Below are 19,181 nucleotides of genomic sequence, written 5' to 3'. Positions count from 1 at the left end.
GGTGTGTCAAAAACAAGAAAGCAAGCAAATTCTGAAAAAACTGTTATAGAGTCAGCTATTATATATGACCACCAAACGAAGAGAGTGGATGAATAGAGTGACAAAAAAAAAAATAAAAATAAGAATGAATGGGTATATAGGGGGAAGGTTAGGTAGGACAACTAATGCCAAAATGCGAGAGCGCTTAAGCCATATTATACGAAAAAAGGATGATCACTTAATAAAAAAATCTGTGTGTTTACATCTTAACATACCATTCTTTCTGGTACAATTAATAACTTAACATACGCCTTCATATCATGTTTGTGTCCGATGTACTTCGTCCTCAAATAAAACCAGTCAAAAATTTCCGTTATCCTCGTTTATTCTTGTTTGTAACCTAAAACCTGGTCGCAAAGTTTTATTTCTCGGATTTGACCCAGTGTATAAAACACTGGAAAGAACTGAGTGAGACCTATGTCCAGTAGTAGACGCGATTGGCTGATTAATGATGACGGATGAACTGACAGAGAAGGTAAGAGAGGGGGCGTCTTGGTCAATGCTCTTTGCGGATGATATCGTGTTTGTGGAGGAGAGCAAAGAAATGTTAGAGAAGAAGTTCTAAGGTTAGAGAAGGGATATTAAAAAGGGAGGACTTAAGAACAGCTGGTCAAAAACGGAGTGTATGCGGTTGGGAGGAACATGATCTGGGAAATCGAATTACTTGGGGAAACACTAGGACGGGTAGGAGAATTTAAATACCTTGAGTCCTACATAACGGAAAATGGAACACATTTTGAAAATAATTTAAAAATTAGGACTACAACAGGTCGTTGCTATTTTAAATTTAAAATAAAATATAGAGTGTTACATTAAAAAAACCTGTCTTTAATGCAGTATAGTGTTAAGAAGGACTGTGTATATTTGTAACTAATTTTAAAATGTAAAGCTTACAGCTACCTCCTATTTTTGTAAATAACTTTTTTCAATTTCTTTTGTAATAACATTATCATCATAATCATAATCATCCAGCCTTCTGCGCCCAAAGTTGAACATAGACCTCTCCTAATTTCTTCCCGTTCTGTCAGTCTTGAGCTTCCTGCAACCAATTTACAGCGATTCTTTGGACGTGGTATGTCCATCGTGTAGGTGGTCTACCTTTCCTTCTTCTATCAGCTCGTGGTCCCCACACTGTAATTTTTGGGGTCCACATCCCGTCATTCATTCTGGCCACATGGTCCCCCATTTCCATTTTATCCATGCTATGTGCTCTACGACATCTCTGACGGCTGTCTTTCTTCATATTTTTTTGTTTCTAACTCTGTCTCTGAGAATCAGTCCAAGTAACGAGAGTTTCATTCGTCTTTGGGCTACTCTGAGTTTGGTTGCTGTAGTCTGAATTAAGGAAAGGGTTTCCGCACCGTAAGCTATGACTGGAAGCACACATTAGCAGAACGTCTTCTTTTTTCAATAATTTGGCACGTTGCTCTTGAAGATGTCTGATAGAGCTCCATATGCGGCACATGCTAAAGTGATTCTTCTTTGCAGTTCAGCAGTTTGGATGTCCCTAGTAATTTGTATTTCATGACCTAAGTATTTATATTTATTAACTAATCTTATTTCGTAACAGTCGACTTTTGGATTTTTACTTGGTACCAGATTTATCATGTATTGTGTCTTATCAAAATTGGTGTTCAATCCAACTTCATTACAGGCAGCATCTAAGTCAGTAAGCATAGTTCCAATATCTTTGAAGTTACTTGTTATCAAAACGACGTCATTGGCAAATCGTAGGTGGGAGAGCATTTCGCAGTCGACATTGATTTCTTTGTCCAATTTTTTTGAAAGCATGTTCCAGAACTGCCGTAAAGAGTATGGGAGATAACGTGTCTTCTTACCTGATACCAGTTTGTATCTTTGTGTAGTCTTACGGTCATGCGATATTTTTCCAATGCTTTGTGAAAGTTTACGAAAGCAGGACCAATGTATTTGATGAATTTTTGTATAGTAATTTTTATGTAACGGAGGTGGTCTTTGGTGCCAAAGTTTTTCCTAAAACCTGCCTGTTGCCTAATTGGTAAAAATATACTTTTGTGTCTAGTCTATTTGTTATTATTCTTATGAATAACCTGTAGCGGTGGTTTAAAAGACTTATGGGTCGGTAATTATCGAGGTCTATTGAATCGCCCTTTTTGTGTAATAAAATACTTAGTGCACTGTGCCATCATGTAGGTGTTTCACTTTGATCCAGACATAAGTTGAACAATTTCATTATATTCTCTAAAACTCTGTCTCCTCCAATCGTGACGGCTCCTATAACGATATTATCTTCTCCCGGCGCTTTCTTCTTCTTCTTTAAGTTCCATCTTCTATCGAAGGTTGGAAATCATCATGGCTATGAGGACTCTGTTGACTGCCGCTCTAAAAAGTTCTGCACTACTGCATTCAAACCATTCCCTTAACTTTTTAAGCCAGGATATATTTCTTTTTCCCACATTTCGCTTTCCTCGGATTTTGCCTTGCATAATAAGTTGTAATAATGCGTATTTTTGCCCTCTCATCATATGTCCTAAGTACTCAAGTTTTCGTCTTTTGATAGTTAATATTATTTCCGCCCCATTTCCTATCATTCTAGTTACTTCCACGTTTCACATTCTTTAAATCCATAATGTTCGTAGGATTCTTCTGTAACACCAAAATTCAAAGGCTGCCAACTTACTCAGATGGACTTATTTTAGTGTCCACGCTTCCAAGCCATAAAGAAGAGTAGAGAACACGTAACATAGAAGCATTCTCAGGCGTAGTTCCAACCTTATATCCCGACAACAAAGAAACTTTTTAAGTTTAAAAAATGATGCACGTGCTATTTCAATGCGTGTCCTAATTTCTTTGGTTTGGTCTACATCTGATGTTATCCATGTTCCTAAGTATTTATAGTTATTAACACTCTCAATTGCAGTATCTTCAATAGTCAATTGGATATTTGCATGTGCAGATTTAGTCATGATCATGCATTTATTTTTCTTTAAATTTATCTTCAGTCCGTACTCATGACAGCGTTCATTAAGGCGTTGCATTACGTTCTGTAAATCATTGTTGTTACCCGTCATTATTACTGTATCGTCTGCAAAACGTAAGTTATTCAAAACTTCTCCATTGATAGATATACCTTCTATTGAGTCTGAGAGCGCTTTTTGAAATACCGCTTCACTGTAGACACCTCTTACCTTGGCAGTTTGATTCCAATATAAGTTAGATATAATTTTTATATCACGACTGTCAATATTTTTGCTTTTTAATATATCTACAAGCTTTTTATGTTGAACCTTATCAAATGTCTTTTCAAAGTCTACAAAACATAAGTACATGTCCTGATTCATGTCCATGCATCTCTGAGCCAGCACATTCAAGCCGAACAAAACATCTCTTGTACTCATACCATTTCTAAAGCCAAATTGTGTGTCACTTATTTCATATTCAAGAGTTTTAACAATTCTGCTGTGAATTATTTTCAAAAATGTTTTAAGTGTGTGACTCATTAAAGCTATTGTTCTGCGATCTGAGCAAGTTGTTGCACTTGGCTTTTTGGGAATTGCTACAAAGGTCGATTGCAGCCATTGTCTGGGGATTGTGGCAGTCTGATATATTAGATTAAAGAGTTCAACCATCACATCAATAACATCTTCATCGATGAGTTTTAATAATTTGATTGGCACATCATCTGTTGCAGTAGCTTTACCCTCTTTTGTGTTTTGGATGGCATAGCTGACTTCTTCTCTAAATATTGGTGGTCCGGTATCCTCGGTGATTTCTAATGACAGTTCTTCTCTTTCATCATTAAATAGTTGTTGGATGTAATTGGTCCAGTGACATAATCTCTCCTTCATATCAGTAATAATATCCCCTTTATCATTTTTAAGGATATTCGTTCTTGTACGTTTTCTAGAACCTGTCATTTCTTCGATTTTTTTGTGTAAATTAAAGCTATCATACTTTTTATCCAGATCTTCTATTTCCTTGCATCTGTCGGAGAGAGACCTCTCTTTTGCCTCTCGAATTTTCTTTCTTATGTTTCTCTGAATTTCTTTGTATTTATTCAGGTCTTTTTCTTTATGTTTTCTTCGTTCTTCCATAAGTTCAAGAAGTTCTACTGTCATCCAAGGTTTTGTTTTTTTCTCCAAGTGGTTTGAGGGTTTCTTTTCCAACTGACACAAGGGCATGTTGAATTTTTCCCCATTTTTGGTCAATAGTGAGAGTTTCCGCATTATCTTCTTTGACTTTCCTTAAGTTCTCGTTTATTTTAAATACCCTTTGTAATTCATCTCTGTTGGTGATGATATTTCTATCTTTATTCTTTAATTTCATTATTTCTTTTTTGCCATTTGTCAATTTTCTTCTTAGAACTTGTTATTTTCAATCGTTTGTTGGTATAAATTCAAATATGGTTGTGTAAATTAATCGATACATTTTCTACTTTCCATTTCCTACGATTCCTAAAGCATTGATCAGAGAATGGATCTCGCGATAGATGACGCGAAAGTCGATAAGACGAATAGACGCAACTCGAAAGTCGACCAATACACACATCTTCAAATTAATTATTCGTGGTTTCGTAAAATAGTGTAAAACACCATTGGAGTTACCGATAAGTCTATCGCTAGTTTTACCTTAACCTATACATTGTTTTGATTGTTTACTGCAACCATTTAAACTTTGATGATTGTTTGAATTTACGAGTTAAAGTTCATTTATCTCACCAGGGCTATTGAAGGAAATATAGTTGACATCTATTTAATTAATATTAATTATCTCGTGATAGACCATAGTTTGTTTAATTCGCCACAGTTCGATTTGTTTACTTTTATGCTTTCGGTTGTCTATCCTAATAGATTTTTATATTCTTTTACTTATCTCTCTAAGTTTATGATGTTCTCTACTTCTATTACTTTTCTCCTCTCTTCCATTAATGCTTGTGTTTGTGGACTGATTCTTTCGTTATACGTTTTCTTTATAATAAAATATATAACGTAATTTGTCACAATAGTTGATCACACTTTATATCGCAATTTTGCAAAATTTTGCTTATTTTTAGCACTCTATTTTGAATTCAATATTACAACTGTTTTGTAGGAAAAGTTGCAATGGTGCTTAATTTAAACTGGTACGAACCGGAAACAAATAAAACTGATGATATTATTGCAGCTGAAACAAAGATGCAATTTTCAGTAAGTTTCCAATACATATCCAGTAAAATTTAATTAATGTATTAATTTATATATTTTAGTGGGGATTTTTTGGACATGCTCTCTATCATGGTGACTGGCCAGCAATTATGAAATCTCGTATAGATTTAAGAAGCAAATTAGAAGGTTATGCTAAATCACGTCTTCCTGAATTTACACAAGAAGAAATAAACTATATCAAGGGAACAAATGATTTTTTCGCTTTCAATACATATACGACAAGTGTGGTTAGAGCTATTGACGAACCAGAAATTGGAGATCCTACTCCTGAAAAAGACGTCGGCGTGTATGAGTATCAACCCGATGACTGGATTTCTGGTGCTTCACCTTGGTTAAAGGTTTGTTTTTAATTATATTTTATTTATCATGCGATTCGATCAGTAAAAAAATAAACTTTAAGATATTCATTTAGTATTCAAACAAATACTTACTCGTAAATATGTAACTAATGAAATATTGGAAATATCTACAAAGAATCATTTTTATGTTTTTTTTTGCATTACATTATTTGGAATAGCTTATGAATATTAGCTAGAATATGTTAATCGACAAACGATCTATACTCAAATTGAAACATACCTCAATGTGCGTTATAAATTTTGATGTCGTCAATAATCAATGGTACCAATATGATTTATTTATTCTAAATTACTAGAGATTTGCAGTAAAGGGATGTGGTCAAATTAAAAAGATCTTTAATAAAAAATTTGCATCGTTTCGCTTCGTCTTTTTAAGTGTACAACAAAGACAACTATTAAAGCGGTTCTGGAAGTGTTTTCTTGTAGCCTCTATAAATTATATATTGTATTTTTTGGGATTAAACCACAAGTGATTGTAATGAAAATTACATTTTACATGTATTACAAAAATAGTAACTTTCCATTCAAATGGACCCTGGTCCGATGAAGGTTAGACATATATCTGGAAATCATTATCTTATATTAATAGTTAGTTTTATATATAGTATGCTGAGTTTTAAATTAGATATACCCCCTTTAAATGGCAACACTGCGCGAACCTCTGTTGACCCCTCGCCAATAATTTGTCAATATACCGAGGTTGTATAAAGCAATAACAGCGTAGATTTCAAATTTATTTTTGTACGCAACATGTCTGTTTATATACGCCCGCAGAAAAGGTTAAAATAATAAATTGGTTTTATAGTGGTAATTCTGGACAGCAGTGTGTAGATTTATTTTCTGTGTTTTTTGAGGGGAGACTGTTTCCTTGCGTACAGTCATTTCATAATTAACAAATTTTAAAAGTCGATAAAAACCGATACAAATACACATATTATAAAGGTCAGTGTATTTTTATCGAGTTTATATTATAAGAAATGGACCGGGCATACGTATCTAAACAAAAATCGACGGATGGAGATGTATATCCCATACATTGTTATGTATTACTAAATGGTTTTCGTTTTCTCGCTTTCTGTCTAGGTTGTAACAAAAATGTGGATGTGGGCGTAGGACGCCAATGTATCAAAAAACAAATAACTTAAGGTTGGTTAGCGGAATGTGCCGAAAAGTGACTACTTGACACTCAAAAGAGGATTGGGCCAATTGCCATGCCTTACAGAGACCGTAAAATGAATGATAAAGTAACCAAAAAAGAAATATTTATGAATAATGTAAATGAAAGTGATAAACTATGGAAGTTGCTCTAAGATGTGATTGGACGCCAAGAAAGTATTAACATATACCTTTTAAGGTATCTTGTAAAGCTGTATATCCTTTTTGCTGAAATGAAAAGGAAAACAGGTATTAATTGAAATATTTAGTCTACACAACAAATTTAATACCTATCCAAATATATACAGTAATTTATATGCTACCCACCACTATTTATGTACAGTTAACCTAGTTACTTATATACTGAAAAAAAAATTCCCTGGTTTTACACAATTGGTCCCTGATTATCTGAATTTACAAATAATAAAATATAAAAAAAAGTTAATGACTCTACAAGGTAATTTACTTGCCTACTAGAGATGTAACTCTGTACTTCGGCTTTCAATAAAATGTCCTAATAAAGTAATAAGGACACTATCCTGACGGGATAGATGTCCAATGTTTAAATATATAATAATGAAATATCAATAGCGAACTCTCTGATTAAATGTGTACACATAAAACCGTACAACAGAGTTGATAGGGAGGATTTAAAACCTCAACCTGTAGTTGACAATTAGTTCTTAAATATGATTCAGTATTATTTTGGAAAAAATGACGGGTTTATATTATTAGATAAAATAGTACGATTTATAGTTCAAAAAGATATTAAAAAAAATTAAAATTAATGAATAAACTTAATACAGATTGACAATGTTCCAAACTCTAAATGAGGGAGGTATTTCCGGCTGGTTTCCAGGAATGGTATGATAAGATCTGGACCTCTGAGGGAACAGCTAAGACAGAGGAGAATCAACCCTGGAATCAGCTGTAAATCCGACTAGGGAATAACTTAACCCTTCTTCTTAAAAAAATATCCAAAAAAACAAAATAAAAAATTATTCCCTTGACTCCAGCTTGACTCCTTCAGTAGGTGGCTCATTGTGGCTACAAACCAAACGGGACACTAAAAAAAGCAAACCAAAACTTTCTGCAACTTCTTCTTCCCCAAAAAAACTTTAATATTGCAAAAAACAACTTCTAAGCCATCCCTAGTCACCTACTTTTTAAACCCAACTTTCCTTCTCCGGAGTCAAAACAAGAGTCAGCACTAATTGCTAGTCGTATAAGCATGTTTGCCAAAACTGCCGCTTGGAGTCGCTACTTAATACCAACTTGGAAATTAAAAATTAAGAAATACTAAGAAATAAGGATTTAAAAATTTTATTTAAAAGTGATGAAATAATTATTGAAGTGACGGACTCGTTACAAGGTGTCGGACGGGATCGGAAAATTAACATTAAGTAGATCGGAGAGGCAATGTTGCAAATTTTAGCGCTGTATGTAGTGTGTAATGTCTAATCCAGAACTTAATGTACTGTATCAATTTTTCCTAAATTTTTGAGATAGCAATTCAATAATTATATAGTTTTTTTATTTTAATTATTTTAACTCCAACAAAAGGTTACCTTATTAAATTCTTATCGACAATTTCGAATACTCGATAGTGGTAAGCTTTAAATGAAAACTACAATCATTGCCATTATCCTAAATAAGTTGTTCTAAAAGTTTATTAATCAACCTAAAATATTGTAGGTAGTTCCTTGGGGAATGCGTAAATTGCTAAGATGGTTTAAACAGGAATATTTTAATCCAGAAATATTTATAACGGAAAATGGATATTCTGATTTCACTGGTCAACTAAATGATCCCAACAGAACAGATTATATAAGAGTAAGTAACTTAGTTTATTAATGTCCTAGAAGAAAAACAACATCCTTTAAGAAAAATAAATAAAATTTTGGACAACTGTTTGTGATATTTATAATACGTCTCTTCGTCTTCTTTTCATGTAGACATGAATGTCTGTTTTTCTATGTGCTTTCAATAAGTTGTCGTTCCATCGTTTTCTTGGTCTTCATACTGATCGTCTTGCTATTGAGAAACCGTCCCTTACCGTCTTTACTACTCTATTTGTTGTTATTTGTCTTATATGATCGTTCCATTCCACTTTTCTATTTCTTACCCAGTCCTTGATGTTCTCCACCTTGCATCTATGTTGTATATCTGCACTGTCGTATATCAATTTTTATGTTTTCATCTCTGCTGTTTCTAATATCCTTTTTTTCCTGGCTGTGTCAGGTTGTGTTTCTGCCGAGTATGTCATTATTGGTCTAATAACTGTTTTGTAAATTCTGCCTTTAATTTTTTTCCCGATAGTTTTATTTCTCCATATTTTTTCATTCAGGCAATCTGCGGCTCTGTTTGATCTATTCACTTGATCTTTCACTTTTGTTTCGAGCTTTCCATAGATAGATAATATGATGCCTAGATATTTAAACTCCATCACTTGTTCTATTATCTGACCATCCAGCTCCAATTTACATCGTAGTAAATTTGCTGTTATAACCATGCATTTTGCCTTTTTTTGGGAAAATTAACGTGTTAAATTTTCTAGCGGTTATATTGAGTAGTATTGCGTCGTTTGCATAGCAGATTATTTTCTTCCTCTTTATAAGCAATTCTGCTTGTTCATTGGCGGATTAATGGAAGGTTGTCACTCCATCTTTTGCGGGTTGTCCGATACTTCTTCTGCCGATTGGTGACTTATCTCTTGCTATTTTGATGACACGGGTCTCCTTCATTCTGCTTATGTGGTTATTCCCTTGTTTTTTCTGTACCCATTCATTTATACACTGTATGTTACATTTTCTTATGTCTAATGTCTTCACTTCTCTTTCTTGTAATCATTTTTTTTCCTTTTTTAGTTCTTACTTTTTTTATTATTTTATACATAATCATATTGAACAATAGCGGACTCAGGGAATCTCCCTGTTTTATTCCATTGGCAGCTTCAATAGGGTCAGTTAGTTCTTCTTCTACTTATAATATGTCAATATTATTATTTTCTCTAGGGTGATAGTCTTGTGAAAATAAAACGAAATAATTGCTTGAATTAAAAAATCATTAGTGTGTTTACAACCAATTATGTTGTCAGAGTCCATACTAGTTTGAGTGTATGCCGGGGAGCCGTATAATGAGTTTACTGAAATGCTGAGAGAAAGTGGAAGTGCTTTCTCTATTGGTATGCTCTATAGAATGTGATAACAATGATCTACAGGTTTTACCTATATATGTAGCATCACAACCGTTGAGCTTCTCCGTCGTATAAGACTGACTTTGGCAGCCTTTGGCAAGCTGAACCATATTTTCAAATCGTCTAATATACCAATATGCCTTAAAAGAAAACGTTTAATCAGTGTGTTTTGCCAGTGTTAACTTACGGTGCAGAAACGTTGACCATGACAAGGAGAACAGTTCAAAAGATCCGTGTGTGTCAAAGGGCGATGTGGCGTGCTATGTTGGGCGTTTAACTACGAGATAAGATCCCAAATCGCCAGCTACGACAAAGAACAGGAGTGGCTGATGCAGTAGAGAGAGTAGCAAGACTGAAATGGAACTGGGCAGGTCACGTGGCTCGAATGACAGATAATAGATGGACAAAGCGGATACTGGAATGGAGACCAAGAGATGATGCCTACCGAAGCAGAGGTCGTCCACCAAGAGGCACAAGATCGAAATAGATGGAAAATTATGAGGGAGATCTATGTCCAGCAGTGGATAAGCGAAGATTGAATGATGATGTAGCATCACAGTTAGAATATTTAAGTTTATTAACAATACTACGTTTCATGTAGTCGACGGGGTCTTTCGAGTTAGTAAGACACTGGCCTAAGTTGTAGGGTACTTTGAAATAAATTTGGATGTTATCTAATGATTTTTTGTTAACTGATCTTTTGATGAGATTTCTAATATCTTATGACGATATCGTAAAGAAGTGTAAGTGGGTGTAGTGGTTGGATTTCTGGGGAAGGCAGTCTCTTGTAGTATTTTGAGTTATTTTTTGTGAATCAATTTACTGATGATGTTCGAATCATATCTATTGTTGACTGCTATCTGTCTGAGGATGTTAAATTATTTGGTGTAATTGTATTGAGATAGAGGGGTGTTCTCTGGATAATGAATGTAACTAAGCTGCATGTTTATGTGACATTGGATGATTGAAAGAATAGGGTATGATGTGATCAGTTTGTGTAGGTTTTCTGAAGATACTGAAGTCCAATTGGTCATTTAATCTAGTTATGGTAAGGTCCAGGAAGTTAATTGAATGAAATGATTCAAGTTCCATGGTGAACTTAATGTTGAGGGGAATTTGGTTGATTTTAAAAAGTAATTGATCTGCTGAATTGAAGTTACCTGAAATAAAGACTAAACAGTCGTCAACATATCAAAACCAATTGAGTATTTTAAGATTTTTCGTGATGTATGTGATTTCTAGATGATCCATAAATATATCGGCTAGAAGAGGAGAGAGACAGCTACCCATGGCTAAGTCATCAAGTTGTCTGTAATATTCATTATTAAATACAAAAAAAATATTGAGCTAAGCAAAACTGTAATAATTGGATAATGGAGTTAGTAGTAGATGAGGTTATTGAGTTGACTCTTAAAAGAGATTGAATCAGATTATTCGTTTCTTGTTTGAGGACATAAGTGAAAAGATTGCTGAAATCGAACGAAAGCATTGTAATGTTGGGACGAATATGTACTTTTTGGAGGCTGTTGAGTAGGTGAGCAGTTTTAGACTGAAAAACGAGGGGTAAAATTCGTTATTTTTGTCATGTTGTTAATGAGATTAAGTATAAAATTTGATAGAGTGGAAACAGAGGTGTTGATGAAGCTAACAACTGTAAGAATGGGAATGTCCCCCTTCTGTATCTTACACCAGGTAAACCATACTGGGTGTTAATGGATTACTTGGTAGCTTGTAATATGGGGCAAAATATTGGGAGATAAAATCTGAAAATAGTTTGATTTTATCTTTTAATTTAGTTATGAACTTTTTTGAAGAATCTTTCGGAAGTAGAGTGAAATTATTATTAGAAAGAAAAGTAGTGACTTTTTCATTAAATGAAATTTGGTCTAAAATCACTGGACAGTTTCGTTTATCAGCTTTGCTGATAATTAAGTTGTGAGTTTTAACTTTATGTTTGATGGATTTAAGAGTATTTAGTTGATCATTCTGTTTTTTTTTATATAAGAAAATTGGGGAAAAGAAGGTGTGAATTGTGTGTTTTGTAGAGTAAAAGGTTAATTAAAGGATGATTAGTTGTTGTTGTTATTTAGTTACAAAGAATTGGAAGAAGAAGTATTTTTATTTTGTAATTTATTGATGGTGTTGAAGCATGAGTCCTAATTGAAGTTTTTTGATTTAATGGAAGAGAAAGATTTTGAATGATATTATCTAGCTCAATAGAGAAGCTCTGAAGGTCTTTTTCAGATACTTTTCTCGAGATAAAATATTTAATACCTAGATTTAATAGATCCAGTTAATTTTTAACAAAGATACTGAAGATATATTTTTAAGTCTAGCATTGAATACAAGATTAGAGAATTTAGACTACTTTGATTAAAAGTTTTTGATTTATGTTTAATGAGGTTATTTAGTTTGGATTTAAATCCATTGAATTTAATAGAGGTTATATTGTCAAGTGTGTCCTGAACATCATTCAAAAAGGTTGTTTAAGTTATCAAAGCCTATTAAATTAAGCAGAGAGTCATACGTTACCTTGAGTTTACAAATCTCTTTTTTTAATTTTTATTTGGAAGGCGTTCTTTGGGTTAACTAAAACATTTCCTGGAGTTTTAACCCTACAAGAAGTAGAAAATACATTATTCTTGATACATTGAGAGATAAACCAAATATGCAGCTTCAAAGTGCACCTTTTAGTGACCAAGCGCAGGGAGCCAAGTTGACCATCCCGTCAATTTAAAATCCACTGTTCAAAACAGCAAATTGGTCAAAATTTAATATTTATGTTGGCTTTCATCAAAAGTGTTGACATTTATTTTAGGTAACTGCACTGACGATGAACTTATTAGTCCGAAAAAGTTCTGTGATGTTACCCGAAAGGGCATTTTTAGAATATATACCTTTTATAAAGGTGTTTAAAAAAAAGTTTTTATGATTCATAGTACAGAATCTACAGGAATTTCATTTTCCTTGTGGATTTTGAATCTACTTTTACTTCTTTTTATCTATCAACAGTTTTTCTTTTTAGGAGTATTTAAGTGCTGTTAAAGATGCAATGGATTATGATGGTGTCAATGTCATTGGTTACAATGTTTGGAGTATAATTGATAATTTTGAGTGGAATGCTGGGTATACGTAAGTATAAACTATATATTTTATTGGAAGATCTTAAAATATAAAATTTCATACTATCCATATCCATAAAAGTTTAATATTTTTTCCTAAGACTGTTTAGAAATTTGATATATACCTAGGAATAATAATATATGTAAATAATAAAATTAGATTTTTTAAGGAATTATAAATACATTTATAAAAGTCCAAAGAGTCCACCACATAATATTCTTTCTGTACCACTTCCGTCATGAACTTGCAACTTAACAACTCTTTTTTTTATTGGGTAATTAGCATTTCGACATTAAACCTGCCTTAATTATCTCAATCTATACTTTCCCATATTGGCATCAATGCCTATAGACTTTTTCCAATATAATATCCAATTTGTTTTAATGTTTTTTTGACACTTCACTCATATATCTGTCATTTTTATTTTCTCACATACATTCGCTGTTCTTCTTTCTTTTTAACTGTCCAACACTCAGTCTTGTACATCATAACTAGTTTTAGGACAGTTTTATAGAACTTGTCAGTCATTGGAATCTTCCGTTTAATCCATCTCACCCCAATTCTTCTGCATGAATTTTGACTTACTTACACTTACTACTACTACACTTACACTTAAAACTATTATTTTTCGCAATCATTTTTATCAGAGTTATCCGACGTTGGAGATCACTATTGCGAAGGCTTCTCGATCTTCTGTCACATTGAATAATTGTCCTGCATTAGATATCTGAGTACATTCACGAATGTTGTTTAACCAAGAAACCTGTTTTCTTTCTACACCTCTACGGCCTTTTATTTTGACTTTAAGATCAGTTGGGCCGCGTTATGTAATAGCGGTTTTGAGAAAAATGGGTTTAAAGATTTTAAATTTGTTTTTCGTGCTATTTCTAAGTTATAGTACTGACAAGTTTTATATTTTGATAGAGTATTGCAAATATAAAAAACTCTAACATGTTTTTAAATAAAAAAAAATTGTTATTTTAAAAGTTATTCGATCAAATGTCGCTTAATTCGTTAATCCTTTTTTAAGATATGTATGATTTAAGATCGAAATACCGGATTAAAAGACATATTTGGTGATTAATATGATATTTCAAAATAAAAAGTACGTGTTATAATAACGTTTTATTAAATTCTTAACTTTAATACATATAAAAAGTTATATCGTTTACAGAAAATACTATGATGGGTTTTCAATATCGAAGTCTAATGATCCATTAAAGCTGTCAATATCATCTTGAATGCCTTCATTCCCTACGATATTTTCGTAGAATTGTTTGGCATCCAATGGAATAAGCTCCATTAACGACTTTATATCATTAAGCTTTGGAATAGAGACAGGTTTTCCATTAGGCCACAAAATTCCCAATCCAAAATGACCCAATCGTCTTAATCTAATTTAAATTGAAGCCACAAAGTTGTGTTCATAATACATCACATTAAGCACCGCATATATGTGTGTACGTCATTGCTCTTGCCCTCTTACTGCCCAGAAATTTTTCTTAACATCATTATTTACCTATAAATGATTTTTCACTTCATAAAATATTTTAACATTTTATAATAAAAATTACCTACTATTTATTTACTGCATATAAACACTGCTTTAAACTTGTTTTAATTAAGAATTTTTCATGTTTAATGTGTTTATTTTTAGGGTGAAATTTGGTTTGGTAAATGTAGATATGAACGACCCTAACAGAACAAGAACGAAAAAAGACTCATTTTACTATTATCAAAAAGTATGCCAGACGCATTGTATTGTGGATCAGTGTATCGACTGATATTCAAAACGCTGTCTTAAAACAGTGTATTAATCTGTAATAAATAAAAATAATTAAAATATAAAAGTAGTTTTTATGTTATTGCAAAATTTCATTATGTAATTCAGTAACGGAAGATCAACAAAACAAAAAACAAGAACGTTCAAAGAAATAAATCTTCCTGTACAATATCCTTCCCAATCTCTTAAATTTGACTCTATTGTCTTGAAACACTTCATTTACACTAAGGAACTCTTAAATATTCTTCAAACTAGCAAAAATTCAACTGCAGGTGCCGATAACATCATCTTCATGTTCCTCAAAAATCTTCCCATATCTGCCATACGAAATTGCCTATACTGTACAACATAATCTGAACCAATCAAAAATTTCCAATATTATGGACGTAATCTATTGTTATACCAATCAAGAAGCAGGATAAATCCCCAAATAATCCAAATTCTTACCATCCTATTTCACTGATATTCACCTTCTGTAAGCTGCTAGAAAAACTAATAAACAAAAGATTTATGGGGTATCTAGAAAACACAAAATTTTAGATTCAGCTCAATATGGATTCCGTCCATCCCGAAGCACGGCTAACAAATTAGTAATGTTACAAACAGAAACAACAACCGCCTTTCAAAATAAACAAGATTTAATAGCAACATCATTTGACATCGAGAGACATCGATTCTACTGTATTGAATCAATTAAAATAATACAATATTACAGGAAATACATTATCTTTTATCGAACAGTTTCTTTCTAATCGTCGCTTCAAAAAATTAGTTACCGGAAGCTTTCTCAACCTACGTTCAAAATGGGGTACCCCATCAGTTCTAAGTTCCACTTTATTTATAATAACTATTATTGATATTTGCAAGAATATTCACAACCCAGTGAAGTACAACTTATATGCTGACTACCTGATTTTATATTGCCGCAGTAAAGATACGTTAACAACTACAAACTTAATCCAAAAAGCAGTAAATGAACTAACATCTTGGTCTATAAGCTTTGGTATTAATTTCTCTGCTGAAAAATCAAAAGTACTCAAATTCAGTCGAAGAATACGTAGCATATTATTACCTCAAATTACATTAAATGGTACTCCGCTCAAAGTAACTAATGAACACAAGATACTAGGTTTAATTTTTGATAGTCGACTAACATGAAAACCACAGATTACAAACGTCAAAGCTAATTGCTTAACTGATTAAATCTATTAAAATCTCTAGCAAAACCATCACTGGGGAGCTGATGAAGATATCCTAATTAAGGTATACAGATCTCTCATTCGCTGTCGACTGAATTATGGATGCTTTGTATACATGTCAGCATCAAAGACTTATTCAAGGACTCTTGACATTATTCAGAATACCACATTACGAATATCTCTCGGAGCTTTCAGATCCAGTCCCGCCGAAAGTCTTCGCTGTGAAACAGGTGAACTTTCCCTTTCGCTTCGCAGACAAAAACTTCTTCTGACATACTTTGCTAGAGTGTCTTCGAATCAAAACAACCCTATATCTAAGCTAATATACAAACCTTATAATTGTGAGCCTAACAATAAATACCAGACATCATTTCAAATGTTACTCCCACTTTCACGACTTGTTCATTTTTCAATAATAGATACTCATATACTGTCAACTCCTCATTGGATTAATAACTGTACGCCATCCTACAAGTATTAAAATTATAAGGCTTATGTAATCAAACTAAAGCCAAGAACACTGCAATATGTACAGATTCGATGTCCTCCATCGACTCGATTAAAACTATATATTCCGAACATCCATTAGTTCATGAAACACATGAAGCAACAAACTGTCTCACTTCTTCTGGAATAAACATAACATTAATCTGGATTCCATCATACGTTGGCATTGCAGATAATGAGACTGCTGATACTGCTGCAAAAGAAGCACTTACAATCAAATCAAACATCAAATCTGTTCAACTAACATCAGATCTAAAACCACTTTTCAGATCTCAAATCAAAAAGTCCTGACAAAACCAATACATAATTTACATAATCATTATTTACTATGGAATCACTAACAGGAGTTTACTGTCATCATGACATGTGTTTGTCTTTTTAAAGACGAATTACATTACATTAAAGTTGATTTCATGTAATCGAATGAACTATCTCATAAAAAAAGTCGTCCCAGGAGCGCAACTCAACAATATTGGCTATATCATTTTAAAGTCGTCTACTTTAAAATGTATAATGTATGTCTGAATTGTCAATATAAATGAGTCAGATAAAATTAAATTATTAGAAGAATTTTTCACCAAGTAACAAAAAAACAAAATTTTTTTAATTTACTAATGTTTGTACGAACTATTTCCGAAGTGGAAATTGAAACGTCAATAAACGTACTTTAACCTTTAAAAAAAAAGCCAATATAAGAATTCAACCTCGAAATTACACAAAATACAACCTACCATCGATACCTATCAGCTACCTAACTTAAGTAGAAGAGACAAATTAACCGTTCGCAGGCTAAGAATTGGTCACATACAGCTGACACATGGACACCTGATGTCTTTTAAGAAATCACCTGTTTGTGAAAAGTGTAATGAATCATTAACCGTTCAACATATTCTTACACAGTGTGTCAAATACGAGCAAGAACAAAAAAATACTCTATACAAGGTATAACAAATGTTATCCTAATTTGTTATCCACATTATCACCTATTTGGGCGCCAATGTTAACGATAACTGGCATATAAGCACATAATTAAGAATACGCATTGAAAAAGCCAGAGCCGCCTTCTATAAACTAAAGAAAATTTTCATTAATAGAGGTATAACATTAAACCTTAACATCAGAATATTATACATCCACTAATATGTTTCGAGTTGCCATAAACATAGTTATTATTGCTAATATGATCGCCAACATCCGATAATCGGACAGTGTACTAAAAGAAGAAGAATTAATACAAGTCTTTTGAATGTCTATGTACGCTATTGTCCATTCAAGTAACTATAACGAAGATCCTGAATGTGAAGATGTGGCAACCACGCCAAAGGCTACCGAGAGAACTATGCGAAAACTTATAAAACTTACTAGTTTACACAAAAAAGGGCACTACTCACTTATAATTATTGCTGCTCTTATAGCAAATGCAGGACAAATCTTAGACAGATTTGGAGAGCACTGCTCAGTGCTCTAGCACTGCACTAGCACAATGCTCTCCAAATCTAACTCACATCAACAGATATTTAAATTCTCACTCAAATCGCAACATATATATATATATATATATATATATATATATATATATATATATATATATATAAATCAAAATTATCAAATAATTCTATGATAGAGTCTGAATCACCTGCCTTAATAAACTGCTTTAAGATGTTTAAAAATAATAATTGTATTTTTATAAAATTATTTTAAAACGAAAAGTATCATAAAAATTTAAATAGATGATTCAATATTGATATTATTTGGATGATATTGATGACTTTTAAATTTTGACAATTGTTATGAATCGAATCATTTATTGACAGATATCCTTTTAGTTTTTTACTTCTTATCCTTTGCAGCGCGTCTTTGAAACGAATTCCGATTGGCTAGTCTCTTTGACTGATACGAGGGGTGAGACGCGACAGAGGAAGCCGGTACGACGGAGATCGAGGTCAAGTTTTGTTGCTACACCCAAGCGAGAAAAGTTTTATCCTGTGTTGAATTGTCTTTCCTATACTAACTGTCTGGCCCAAGAAAAAGAAGTTTCAGCATAGTGTTCATTCAATATCAAATAATTTCAATTTAGTTTTATATGGGGACATTCGATTGTCTAGAGCAAGTTGAGAATATCCCCCCTGAATTAGCTGGGCAAATTATCCCCTGGGATATTACCCAATAAAGGAAGAAGAAGAAGAAGAAGTTGGGTTTGAGATCTTGACGCGGAAAGAGGTTATATGTAATCTTCAAAAACAACCGGTAATTTTGTTTGTGAAAAAAGTGAATTATACTCGAATCGTTATGTAATGTGTCGATTTAAATAAGAGTAATCACTGTTTTGTCTGGTGCCGTCTCTCACCTAAGGGATTAGAAGAACAGCGTTTCAAACAACTTTTAAAGTTATCCACATGGTTCCAGGCAAAGACTTGAGTGTTCTAAAAGCCGAGTTGTGAGGTTTGCGTCCCAGTGCCCAGCTTCCACCCTCATATTGTTTGTCCCAGGTCATTTCAGACTATCTTTGCAGTTTGGAGATGCATTTGTTTGTGTTGCAGTGAATCTGAGTCCAGTTCCAACCCCAGAAATTTCAAAGGAAAAAAATAACATTTAGTGAAATTAAGGTAACTTTTTTGTTGAACTTTTAAAGTAACA

At 32.9% G+C, this 19,181-nt stretch overlaps 1 protein-coding gene across 1 annotated transcript in view; it reads left to right on the top strand.

Annotated features, from left to right (window-relative positions):
- The window catches only part of LOC140437221 (myrosinase 1-like), a 31,497-nt gene extending 16,592 nt beyond the window's left edge, over positions 1 to 14,905 (top strand). The window contains exons 5-9 of the mRNA XM_072526598.1: positions 5,110 to 5,204; positions 5,264 to 5,560; positions 8,432 to 8,569; positions 12,958 to 13,064; positions 14,713 to 14,905. Of these exons, the coding sequence (XP_072382699.1) occupies positions 5,110 to 5,204; positions 5,264 to 5,560; positions 8,432 to 8,569; positions 12,958 to 13,064; positions 14,713 to 14,839 (764 nt within the window). The 3' untranslated portion in view covers positions 14,840 to 14,905. The remainder of the gene's footprint in view (positions 1 to 5,109; positions 5,205 to 5,263; positions 5,561 to 8,431; positions 8,570 to 12,957; positions 13,065 to 14,712) is intronic.
- Positions 14,906 to 19,181: the final 4,276 nt, after the last annotated feature.

Source organism: Diabrotica undecimpunctata, chromosome 3 (assembly GCF_040954645.1).
Source record: "Diabrotica undecimpunctata isolate CICGRU chromosome 3, icDiaUnde3, whole genome shotgun sequence".
NCBI lineage: Eukaryota > Metazoa > Arthropoda > Insecta > Coleoptera > Chrysomelidae > Diabrotica > Diabrotica undecimpunctata.
The sequence above is the reverse complement of the archived record's forward strand: the minus strand, read 5'-3'. Positions and strand labels throughout refer to the sequence as shown.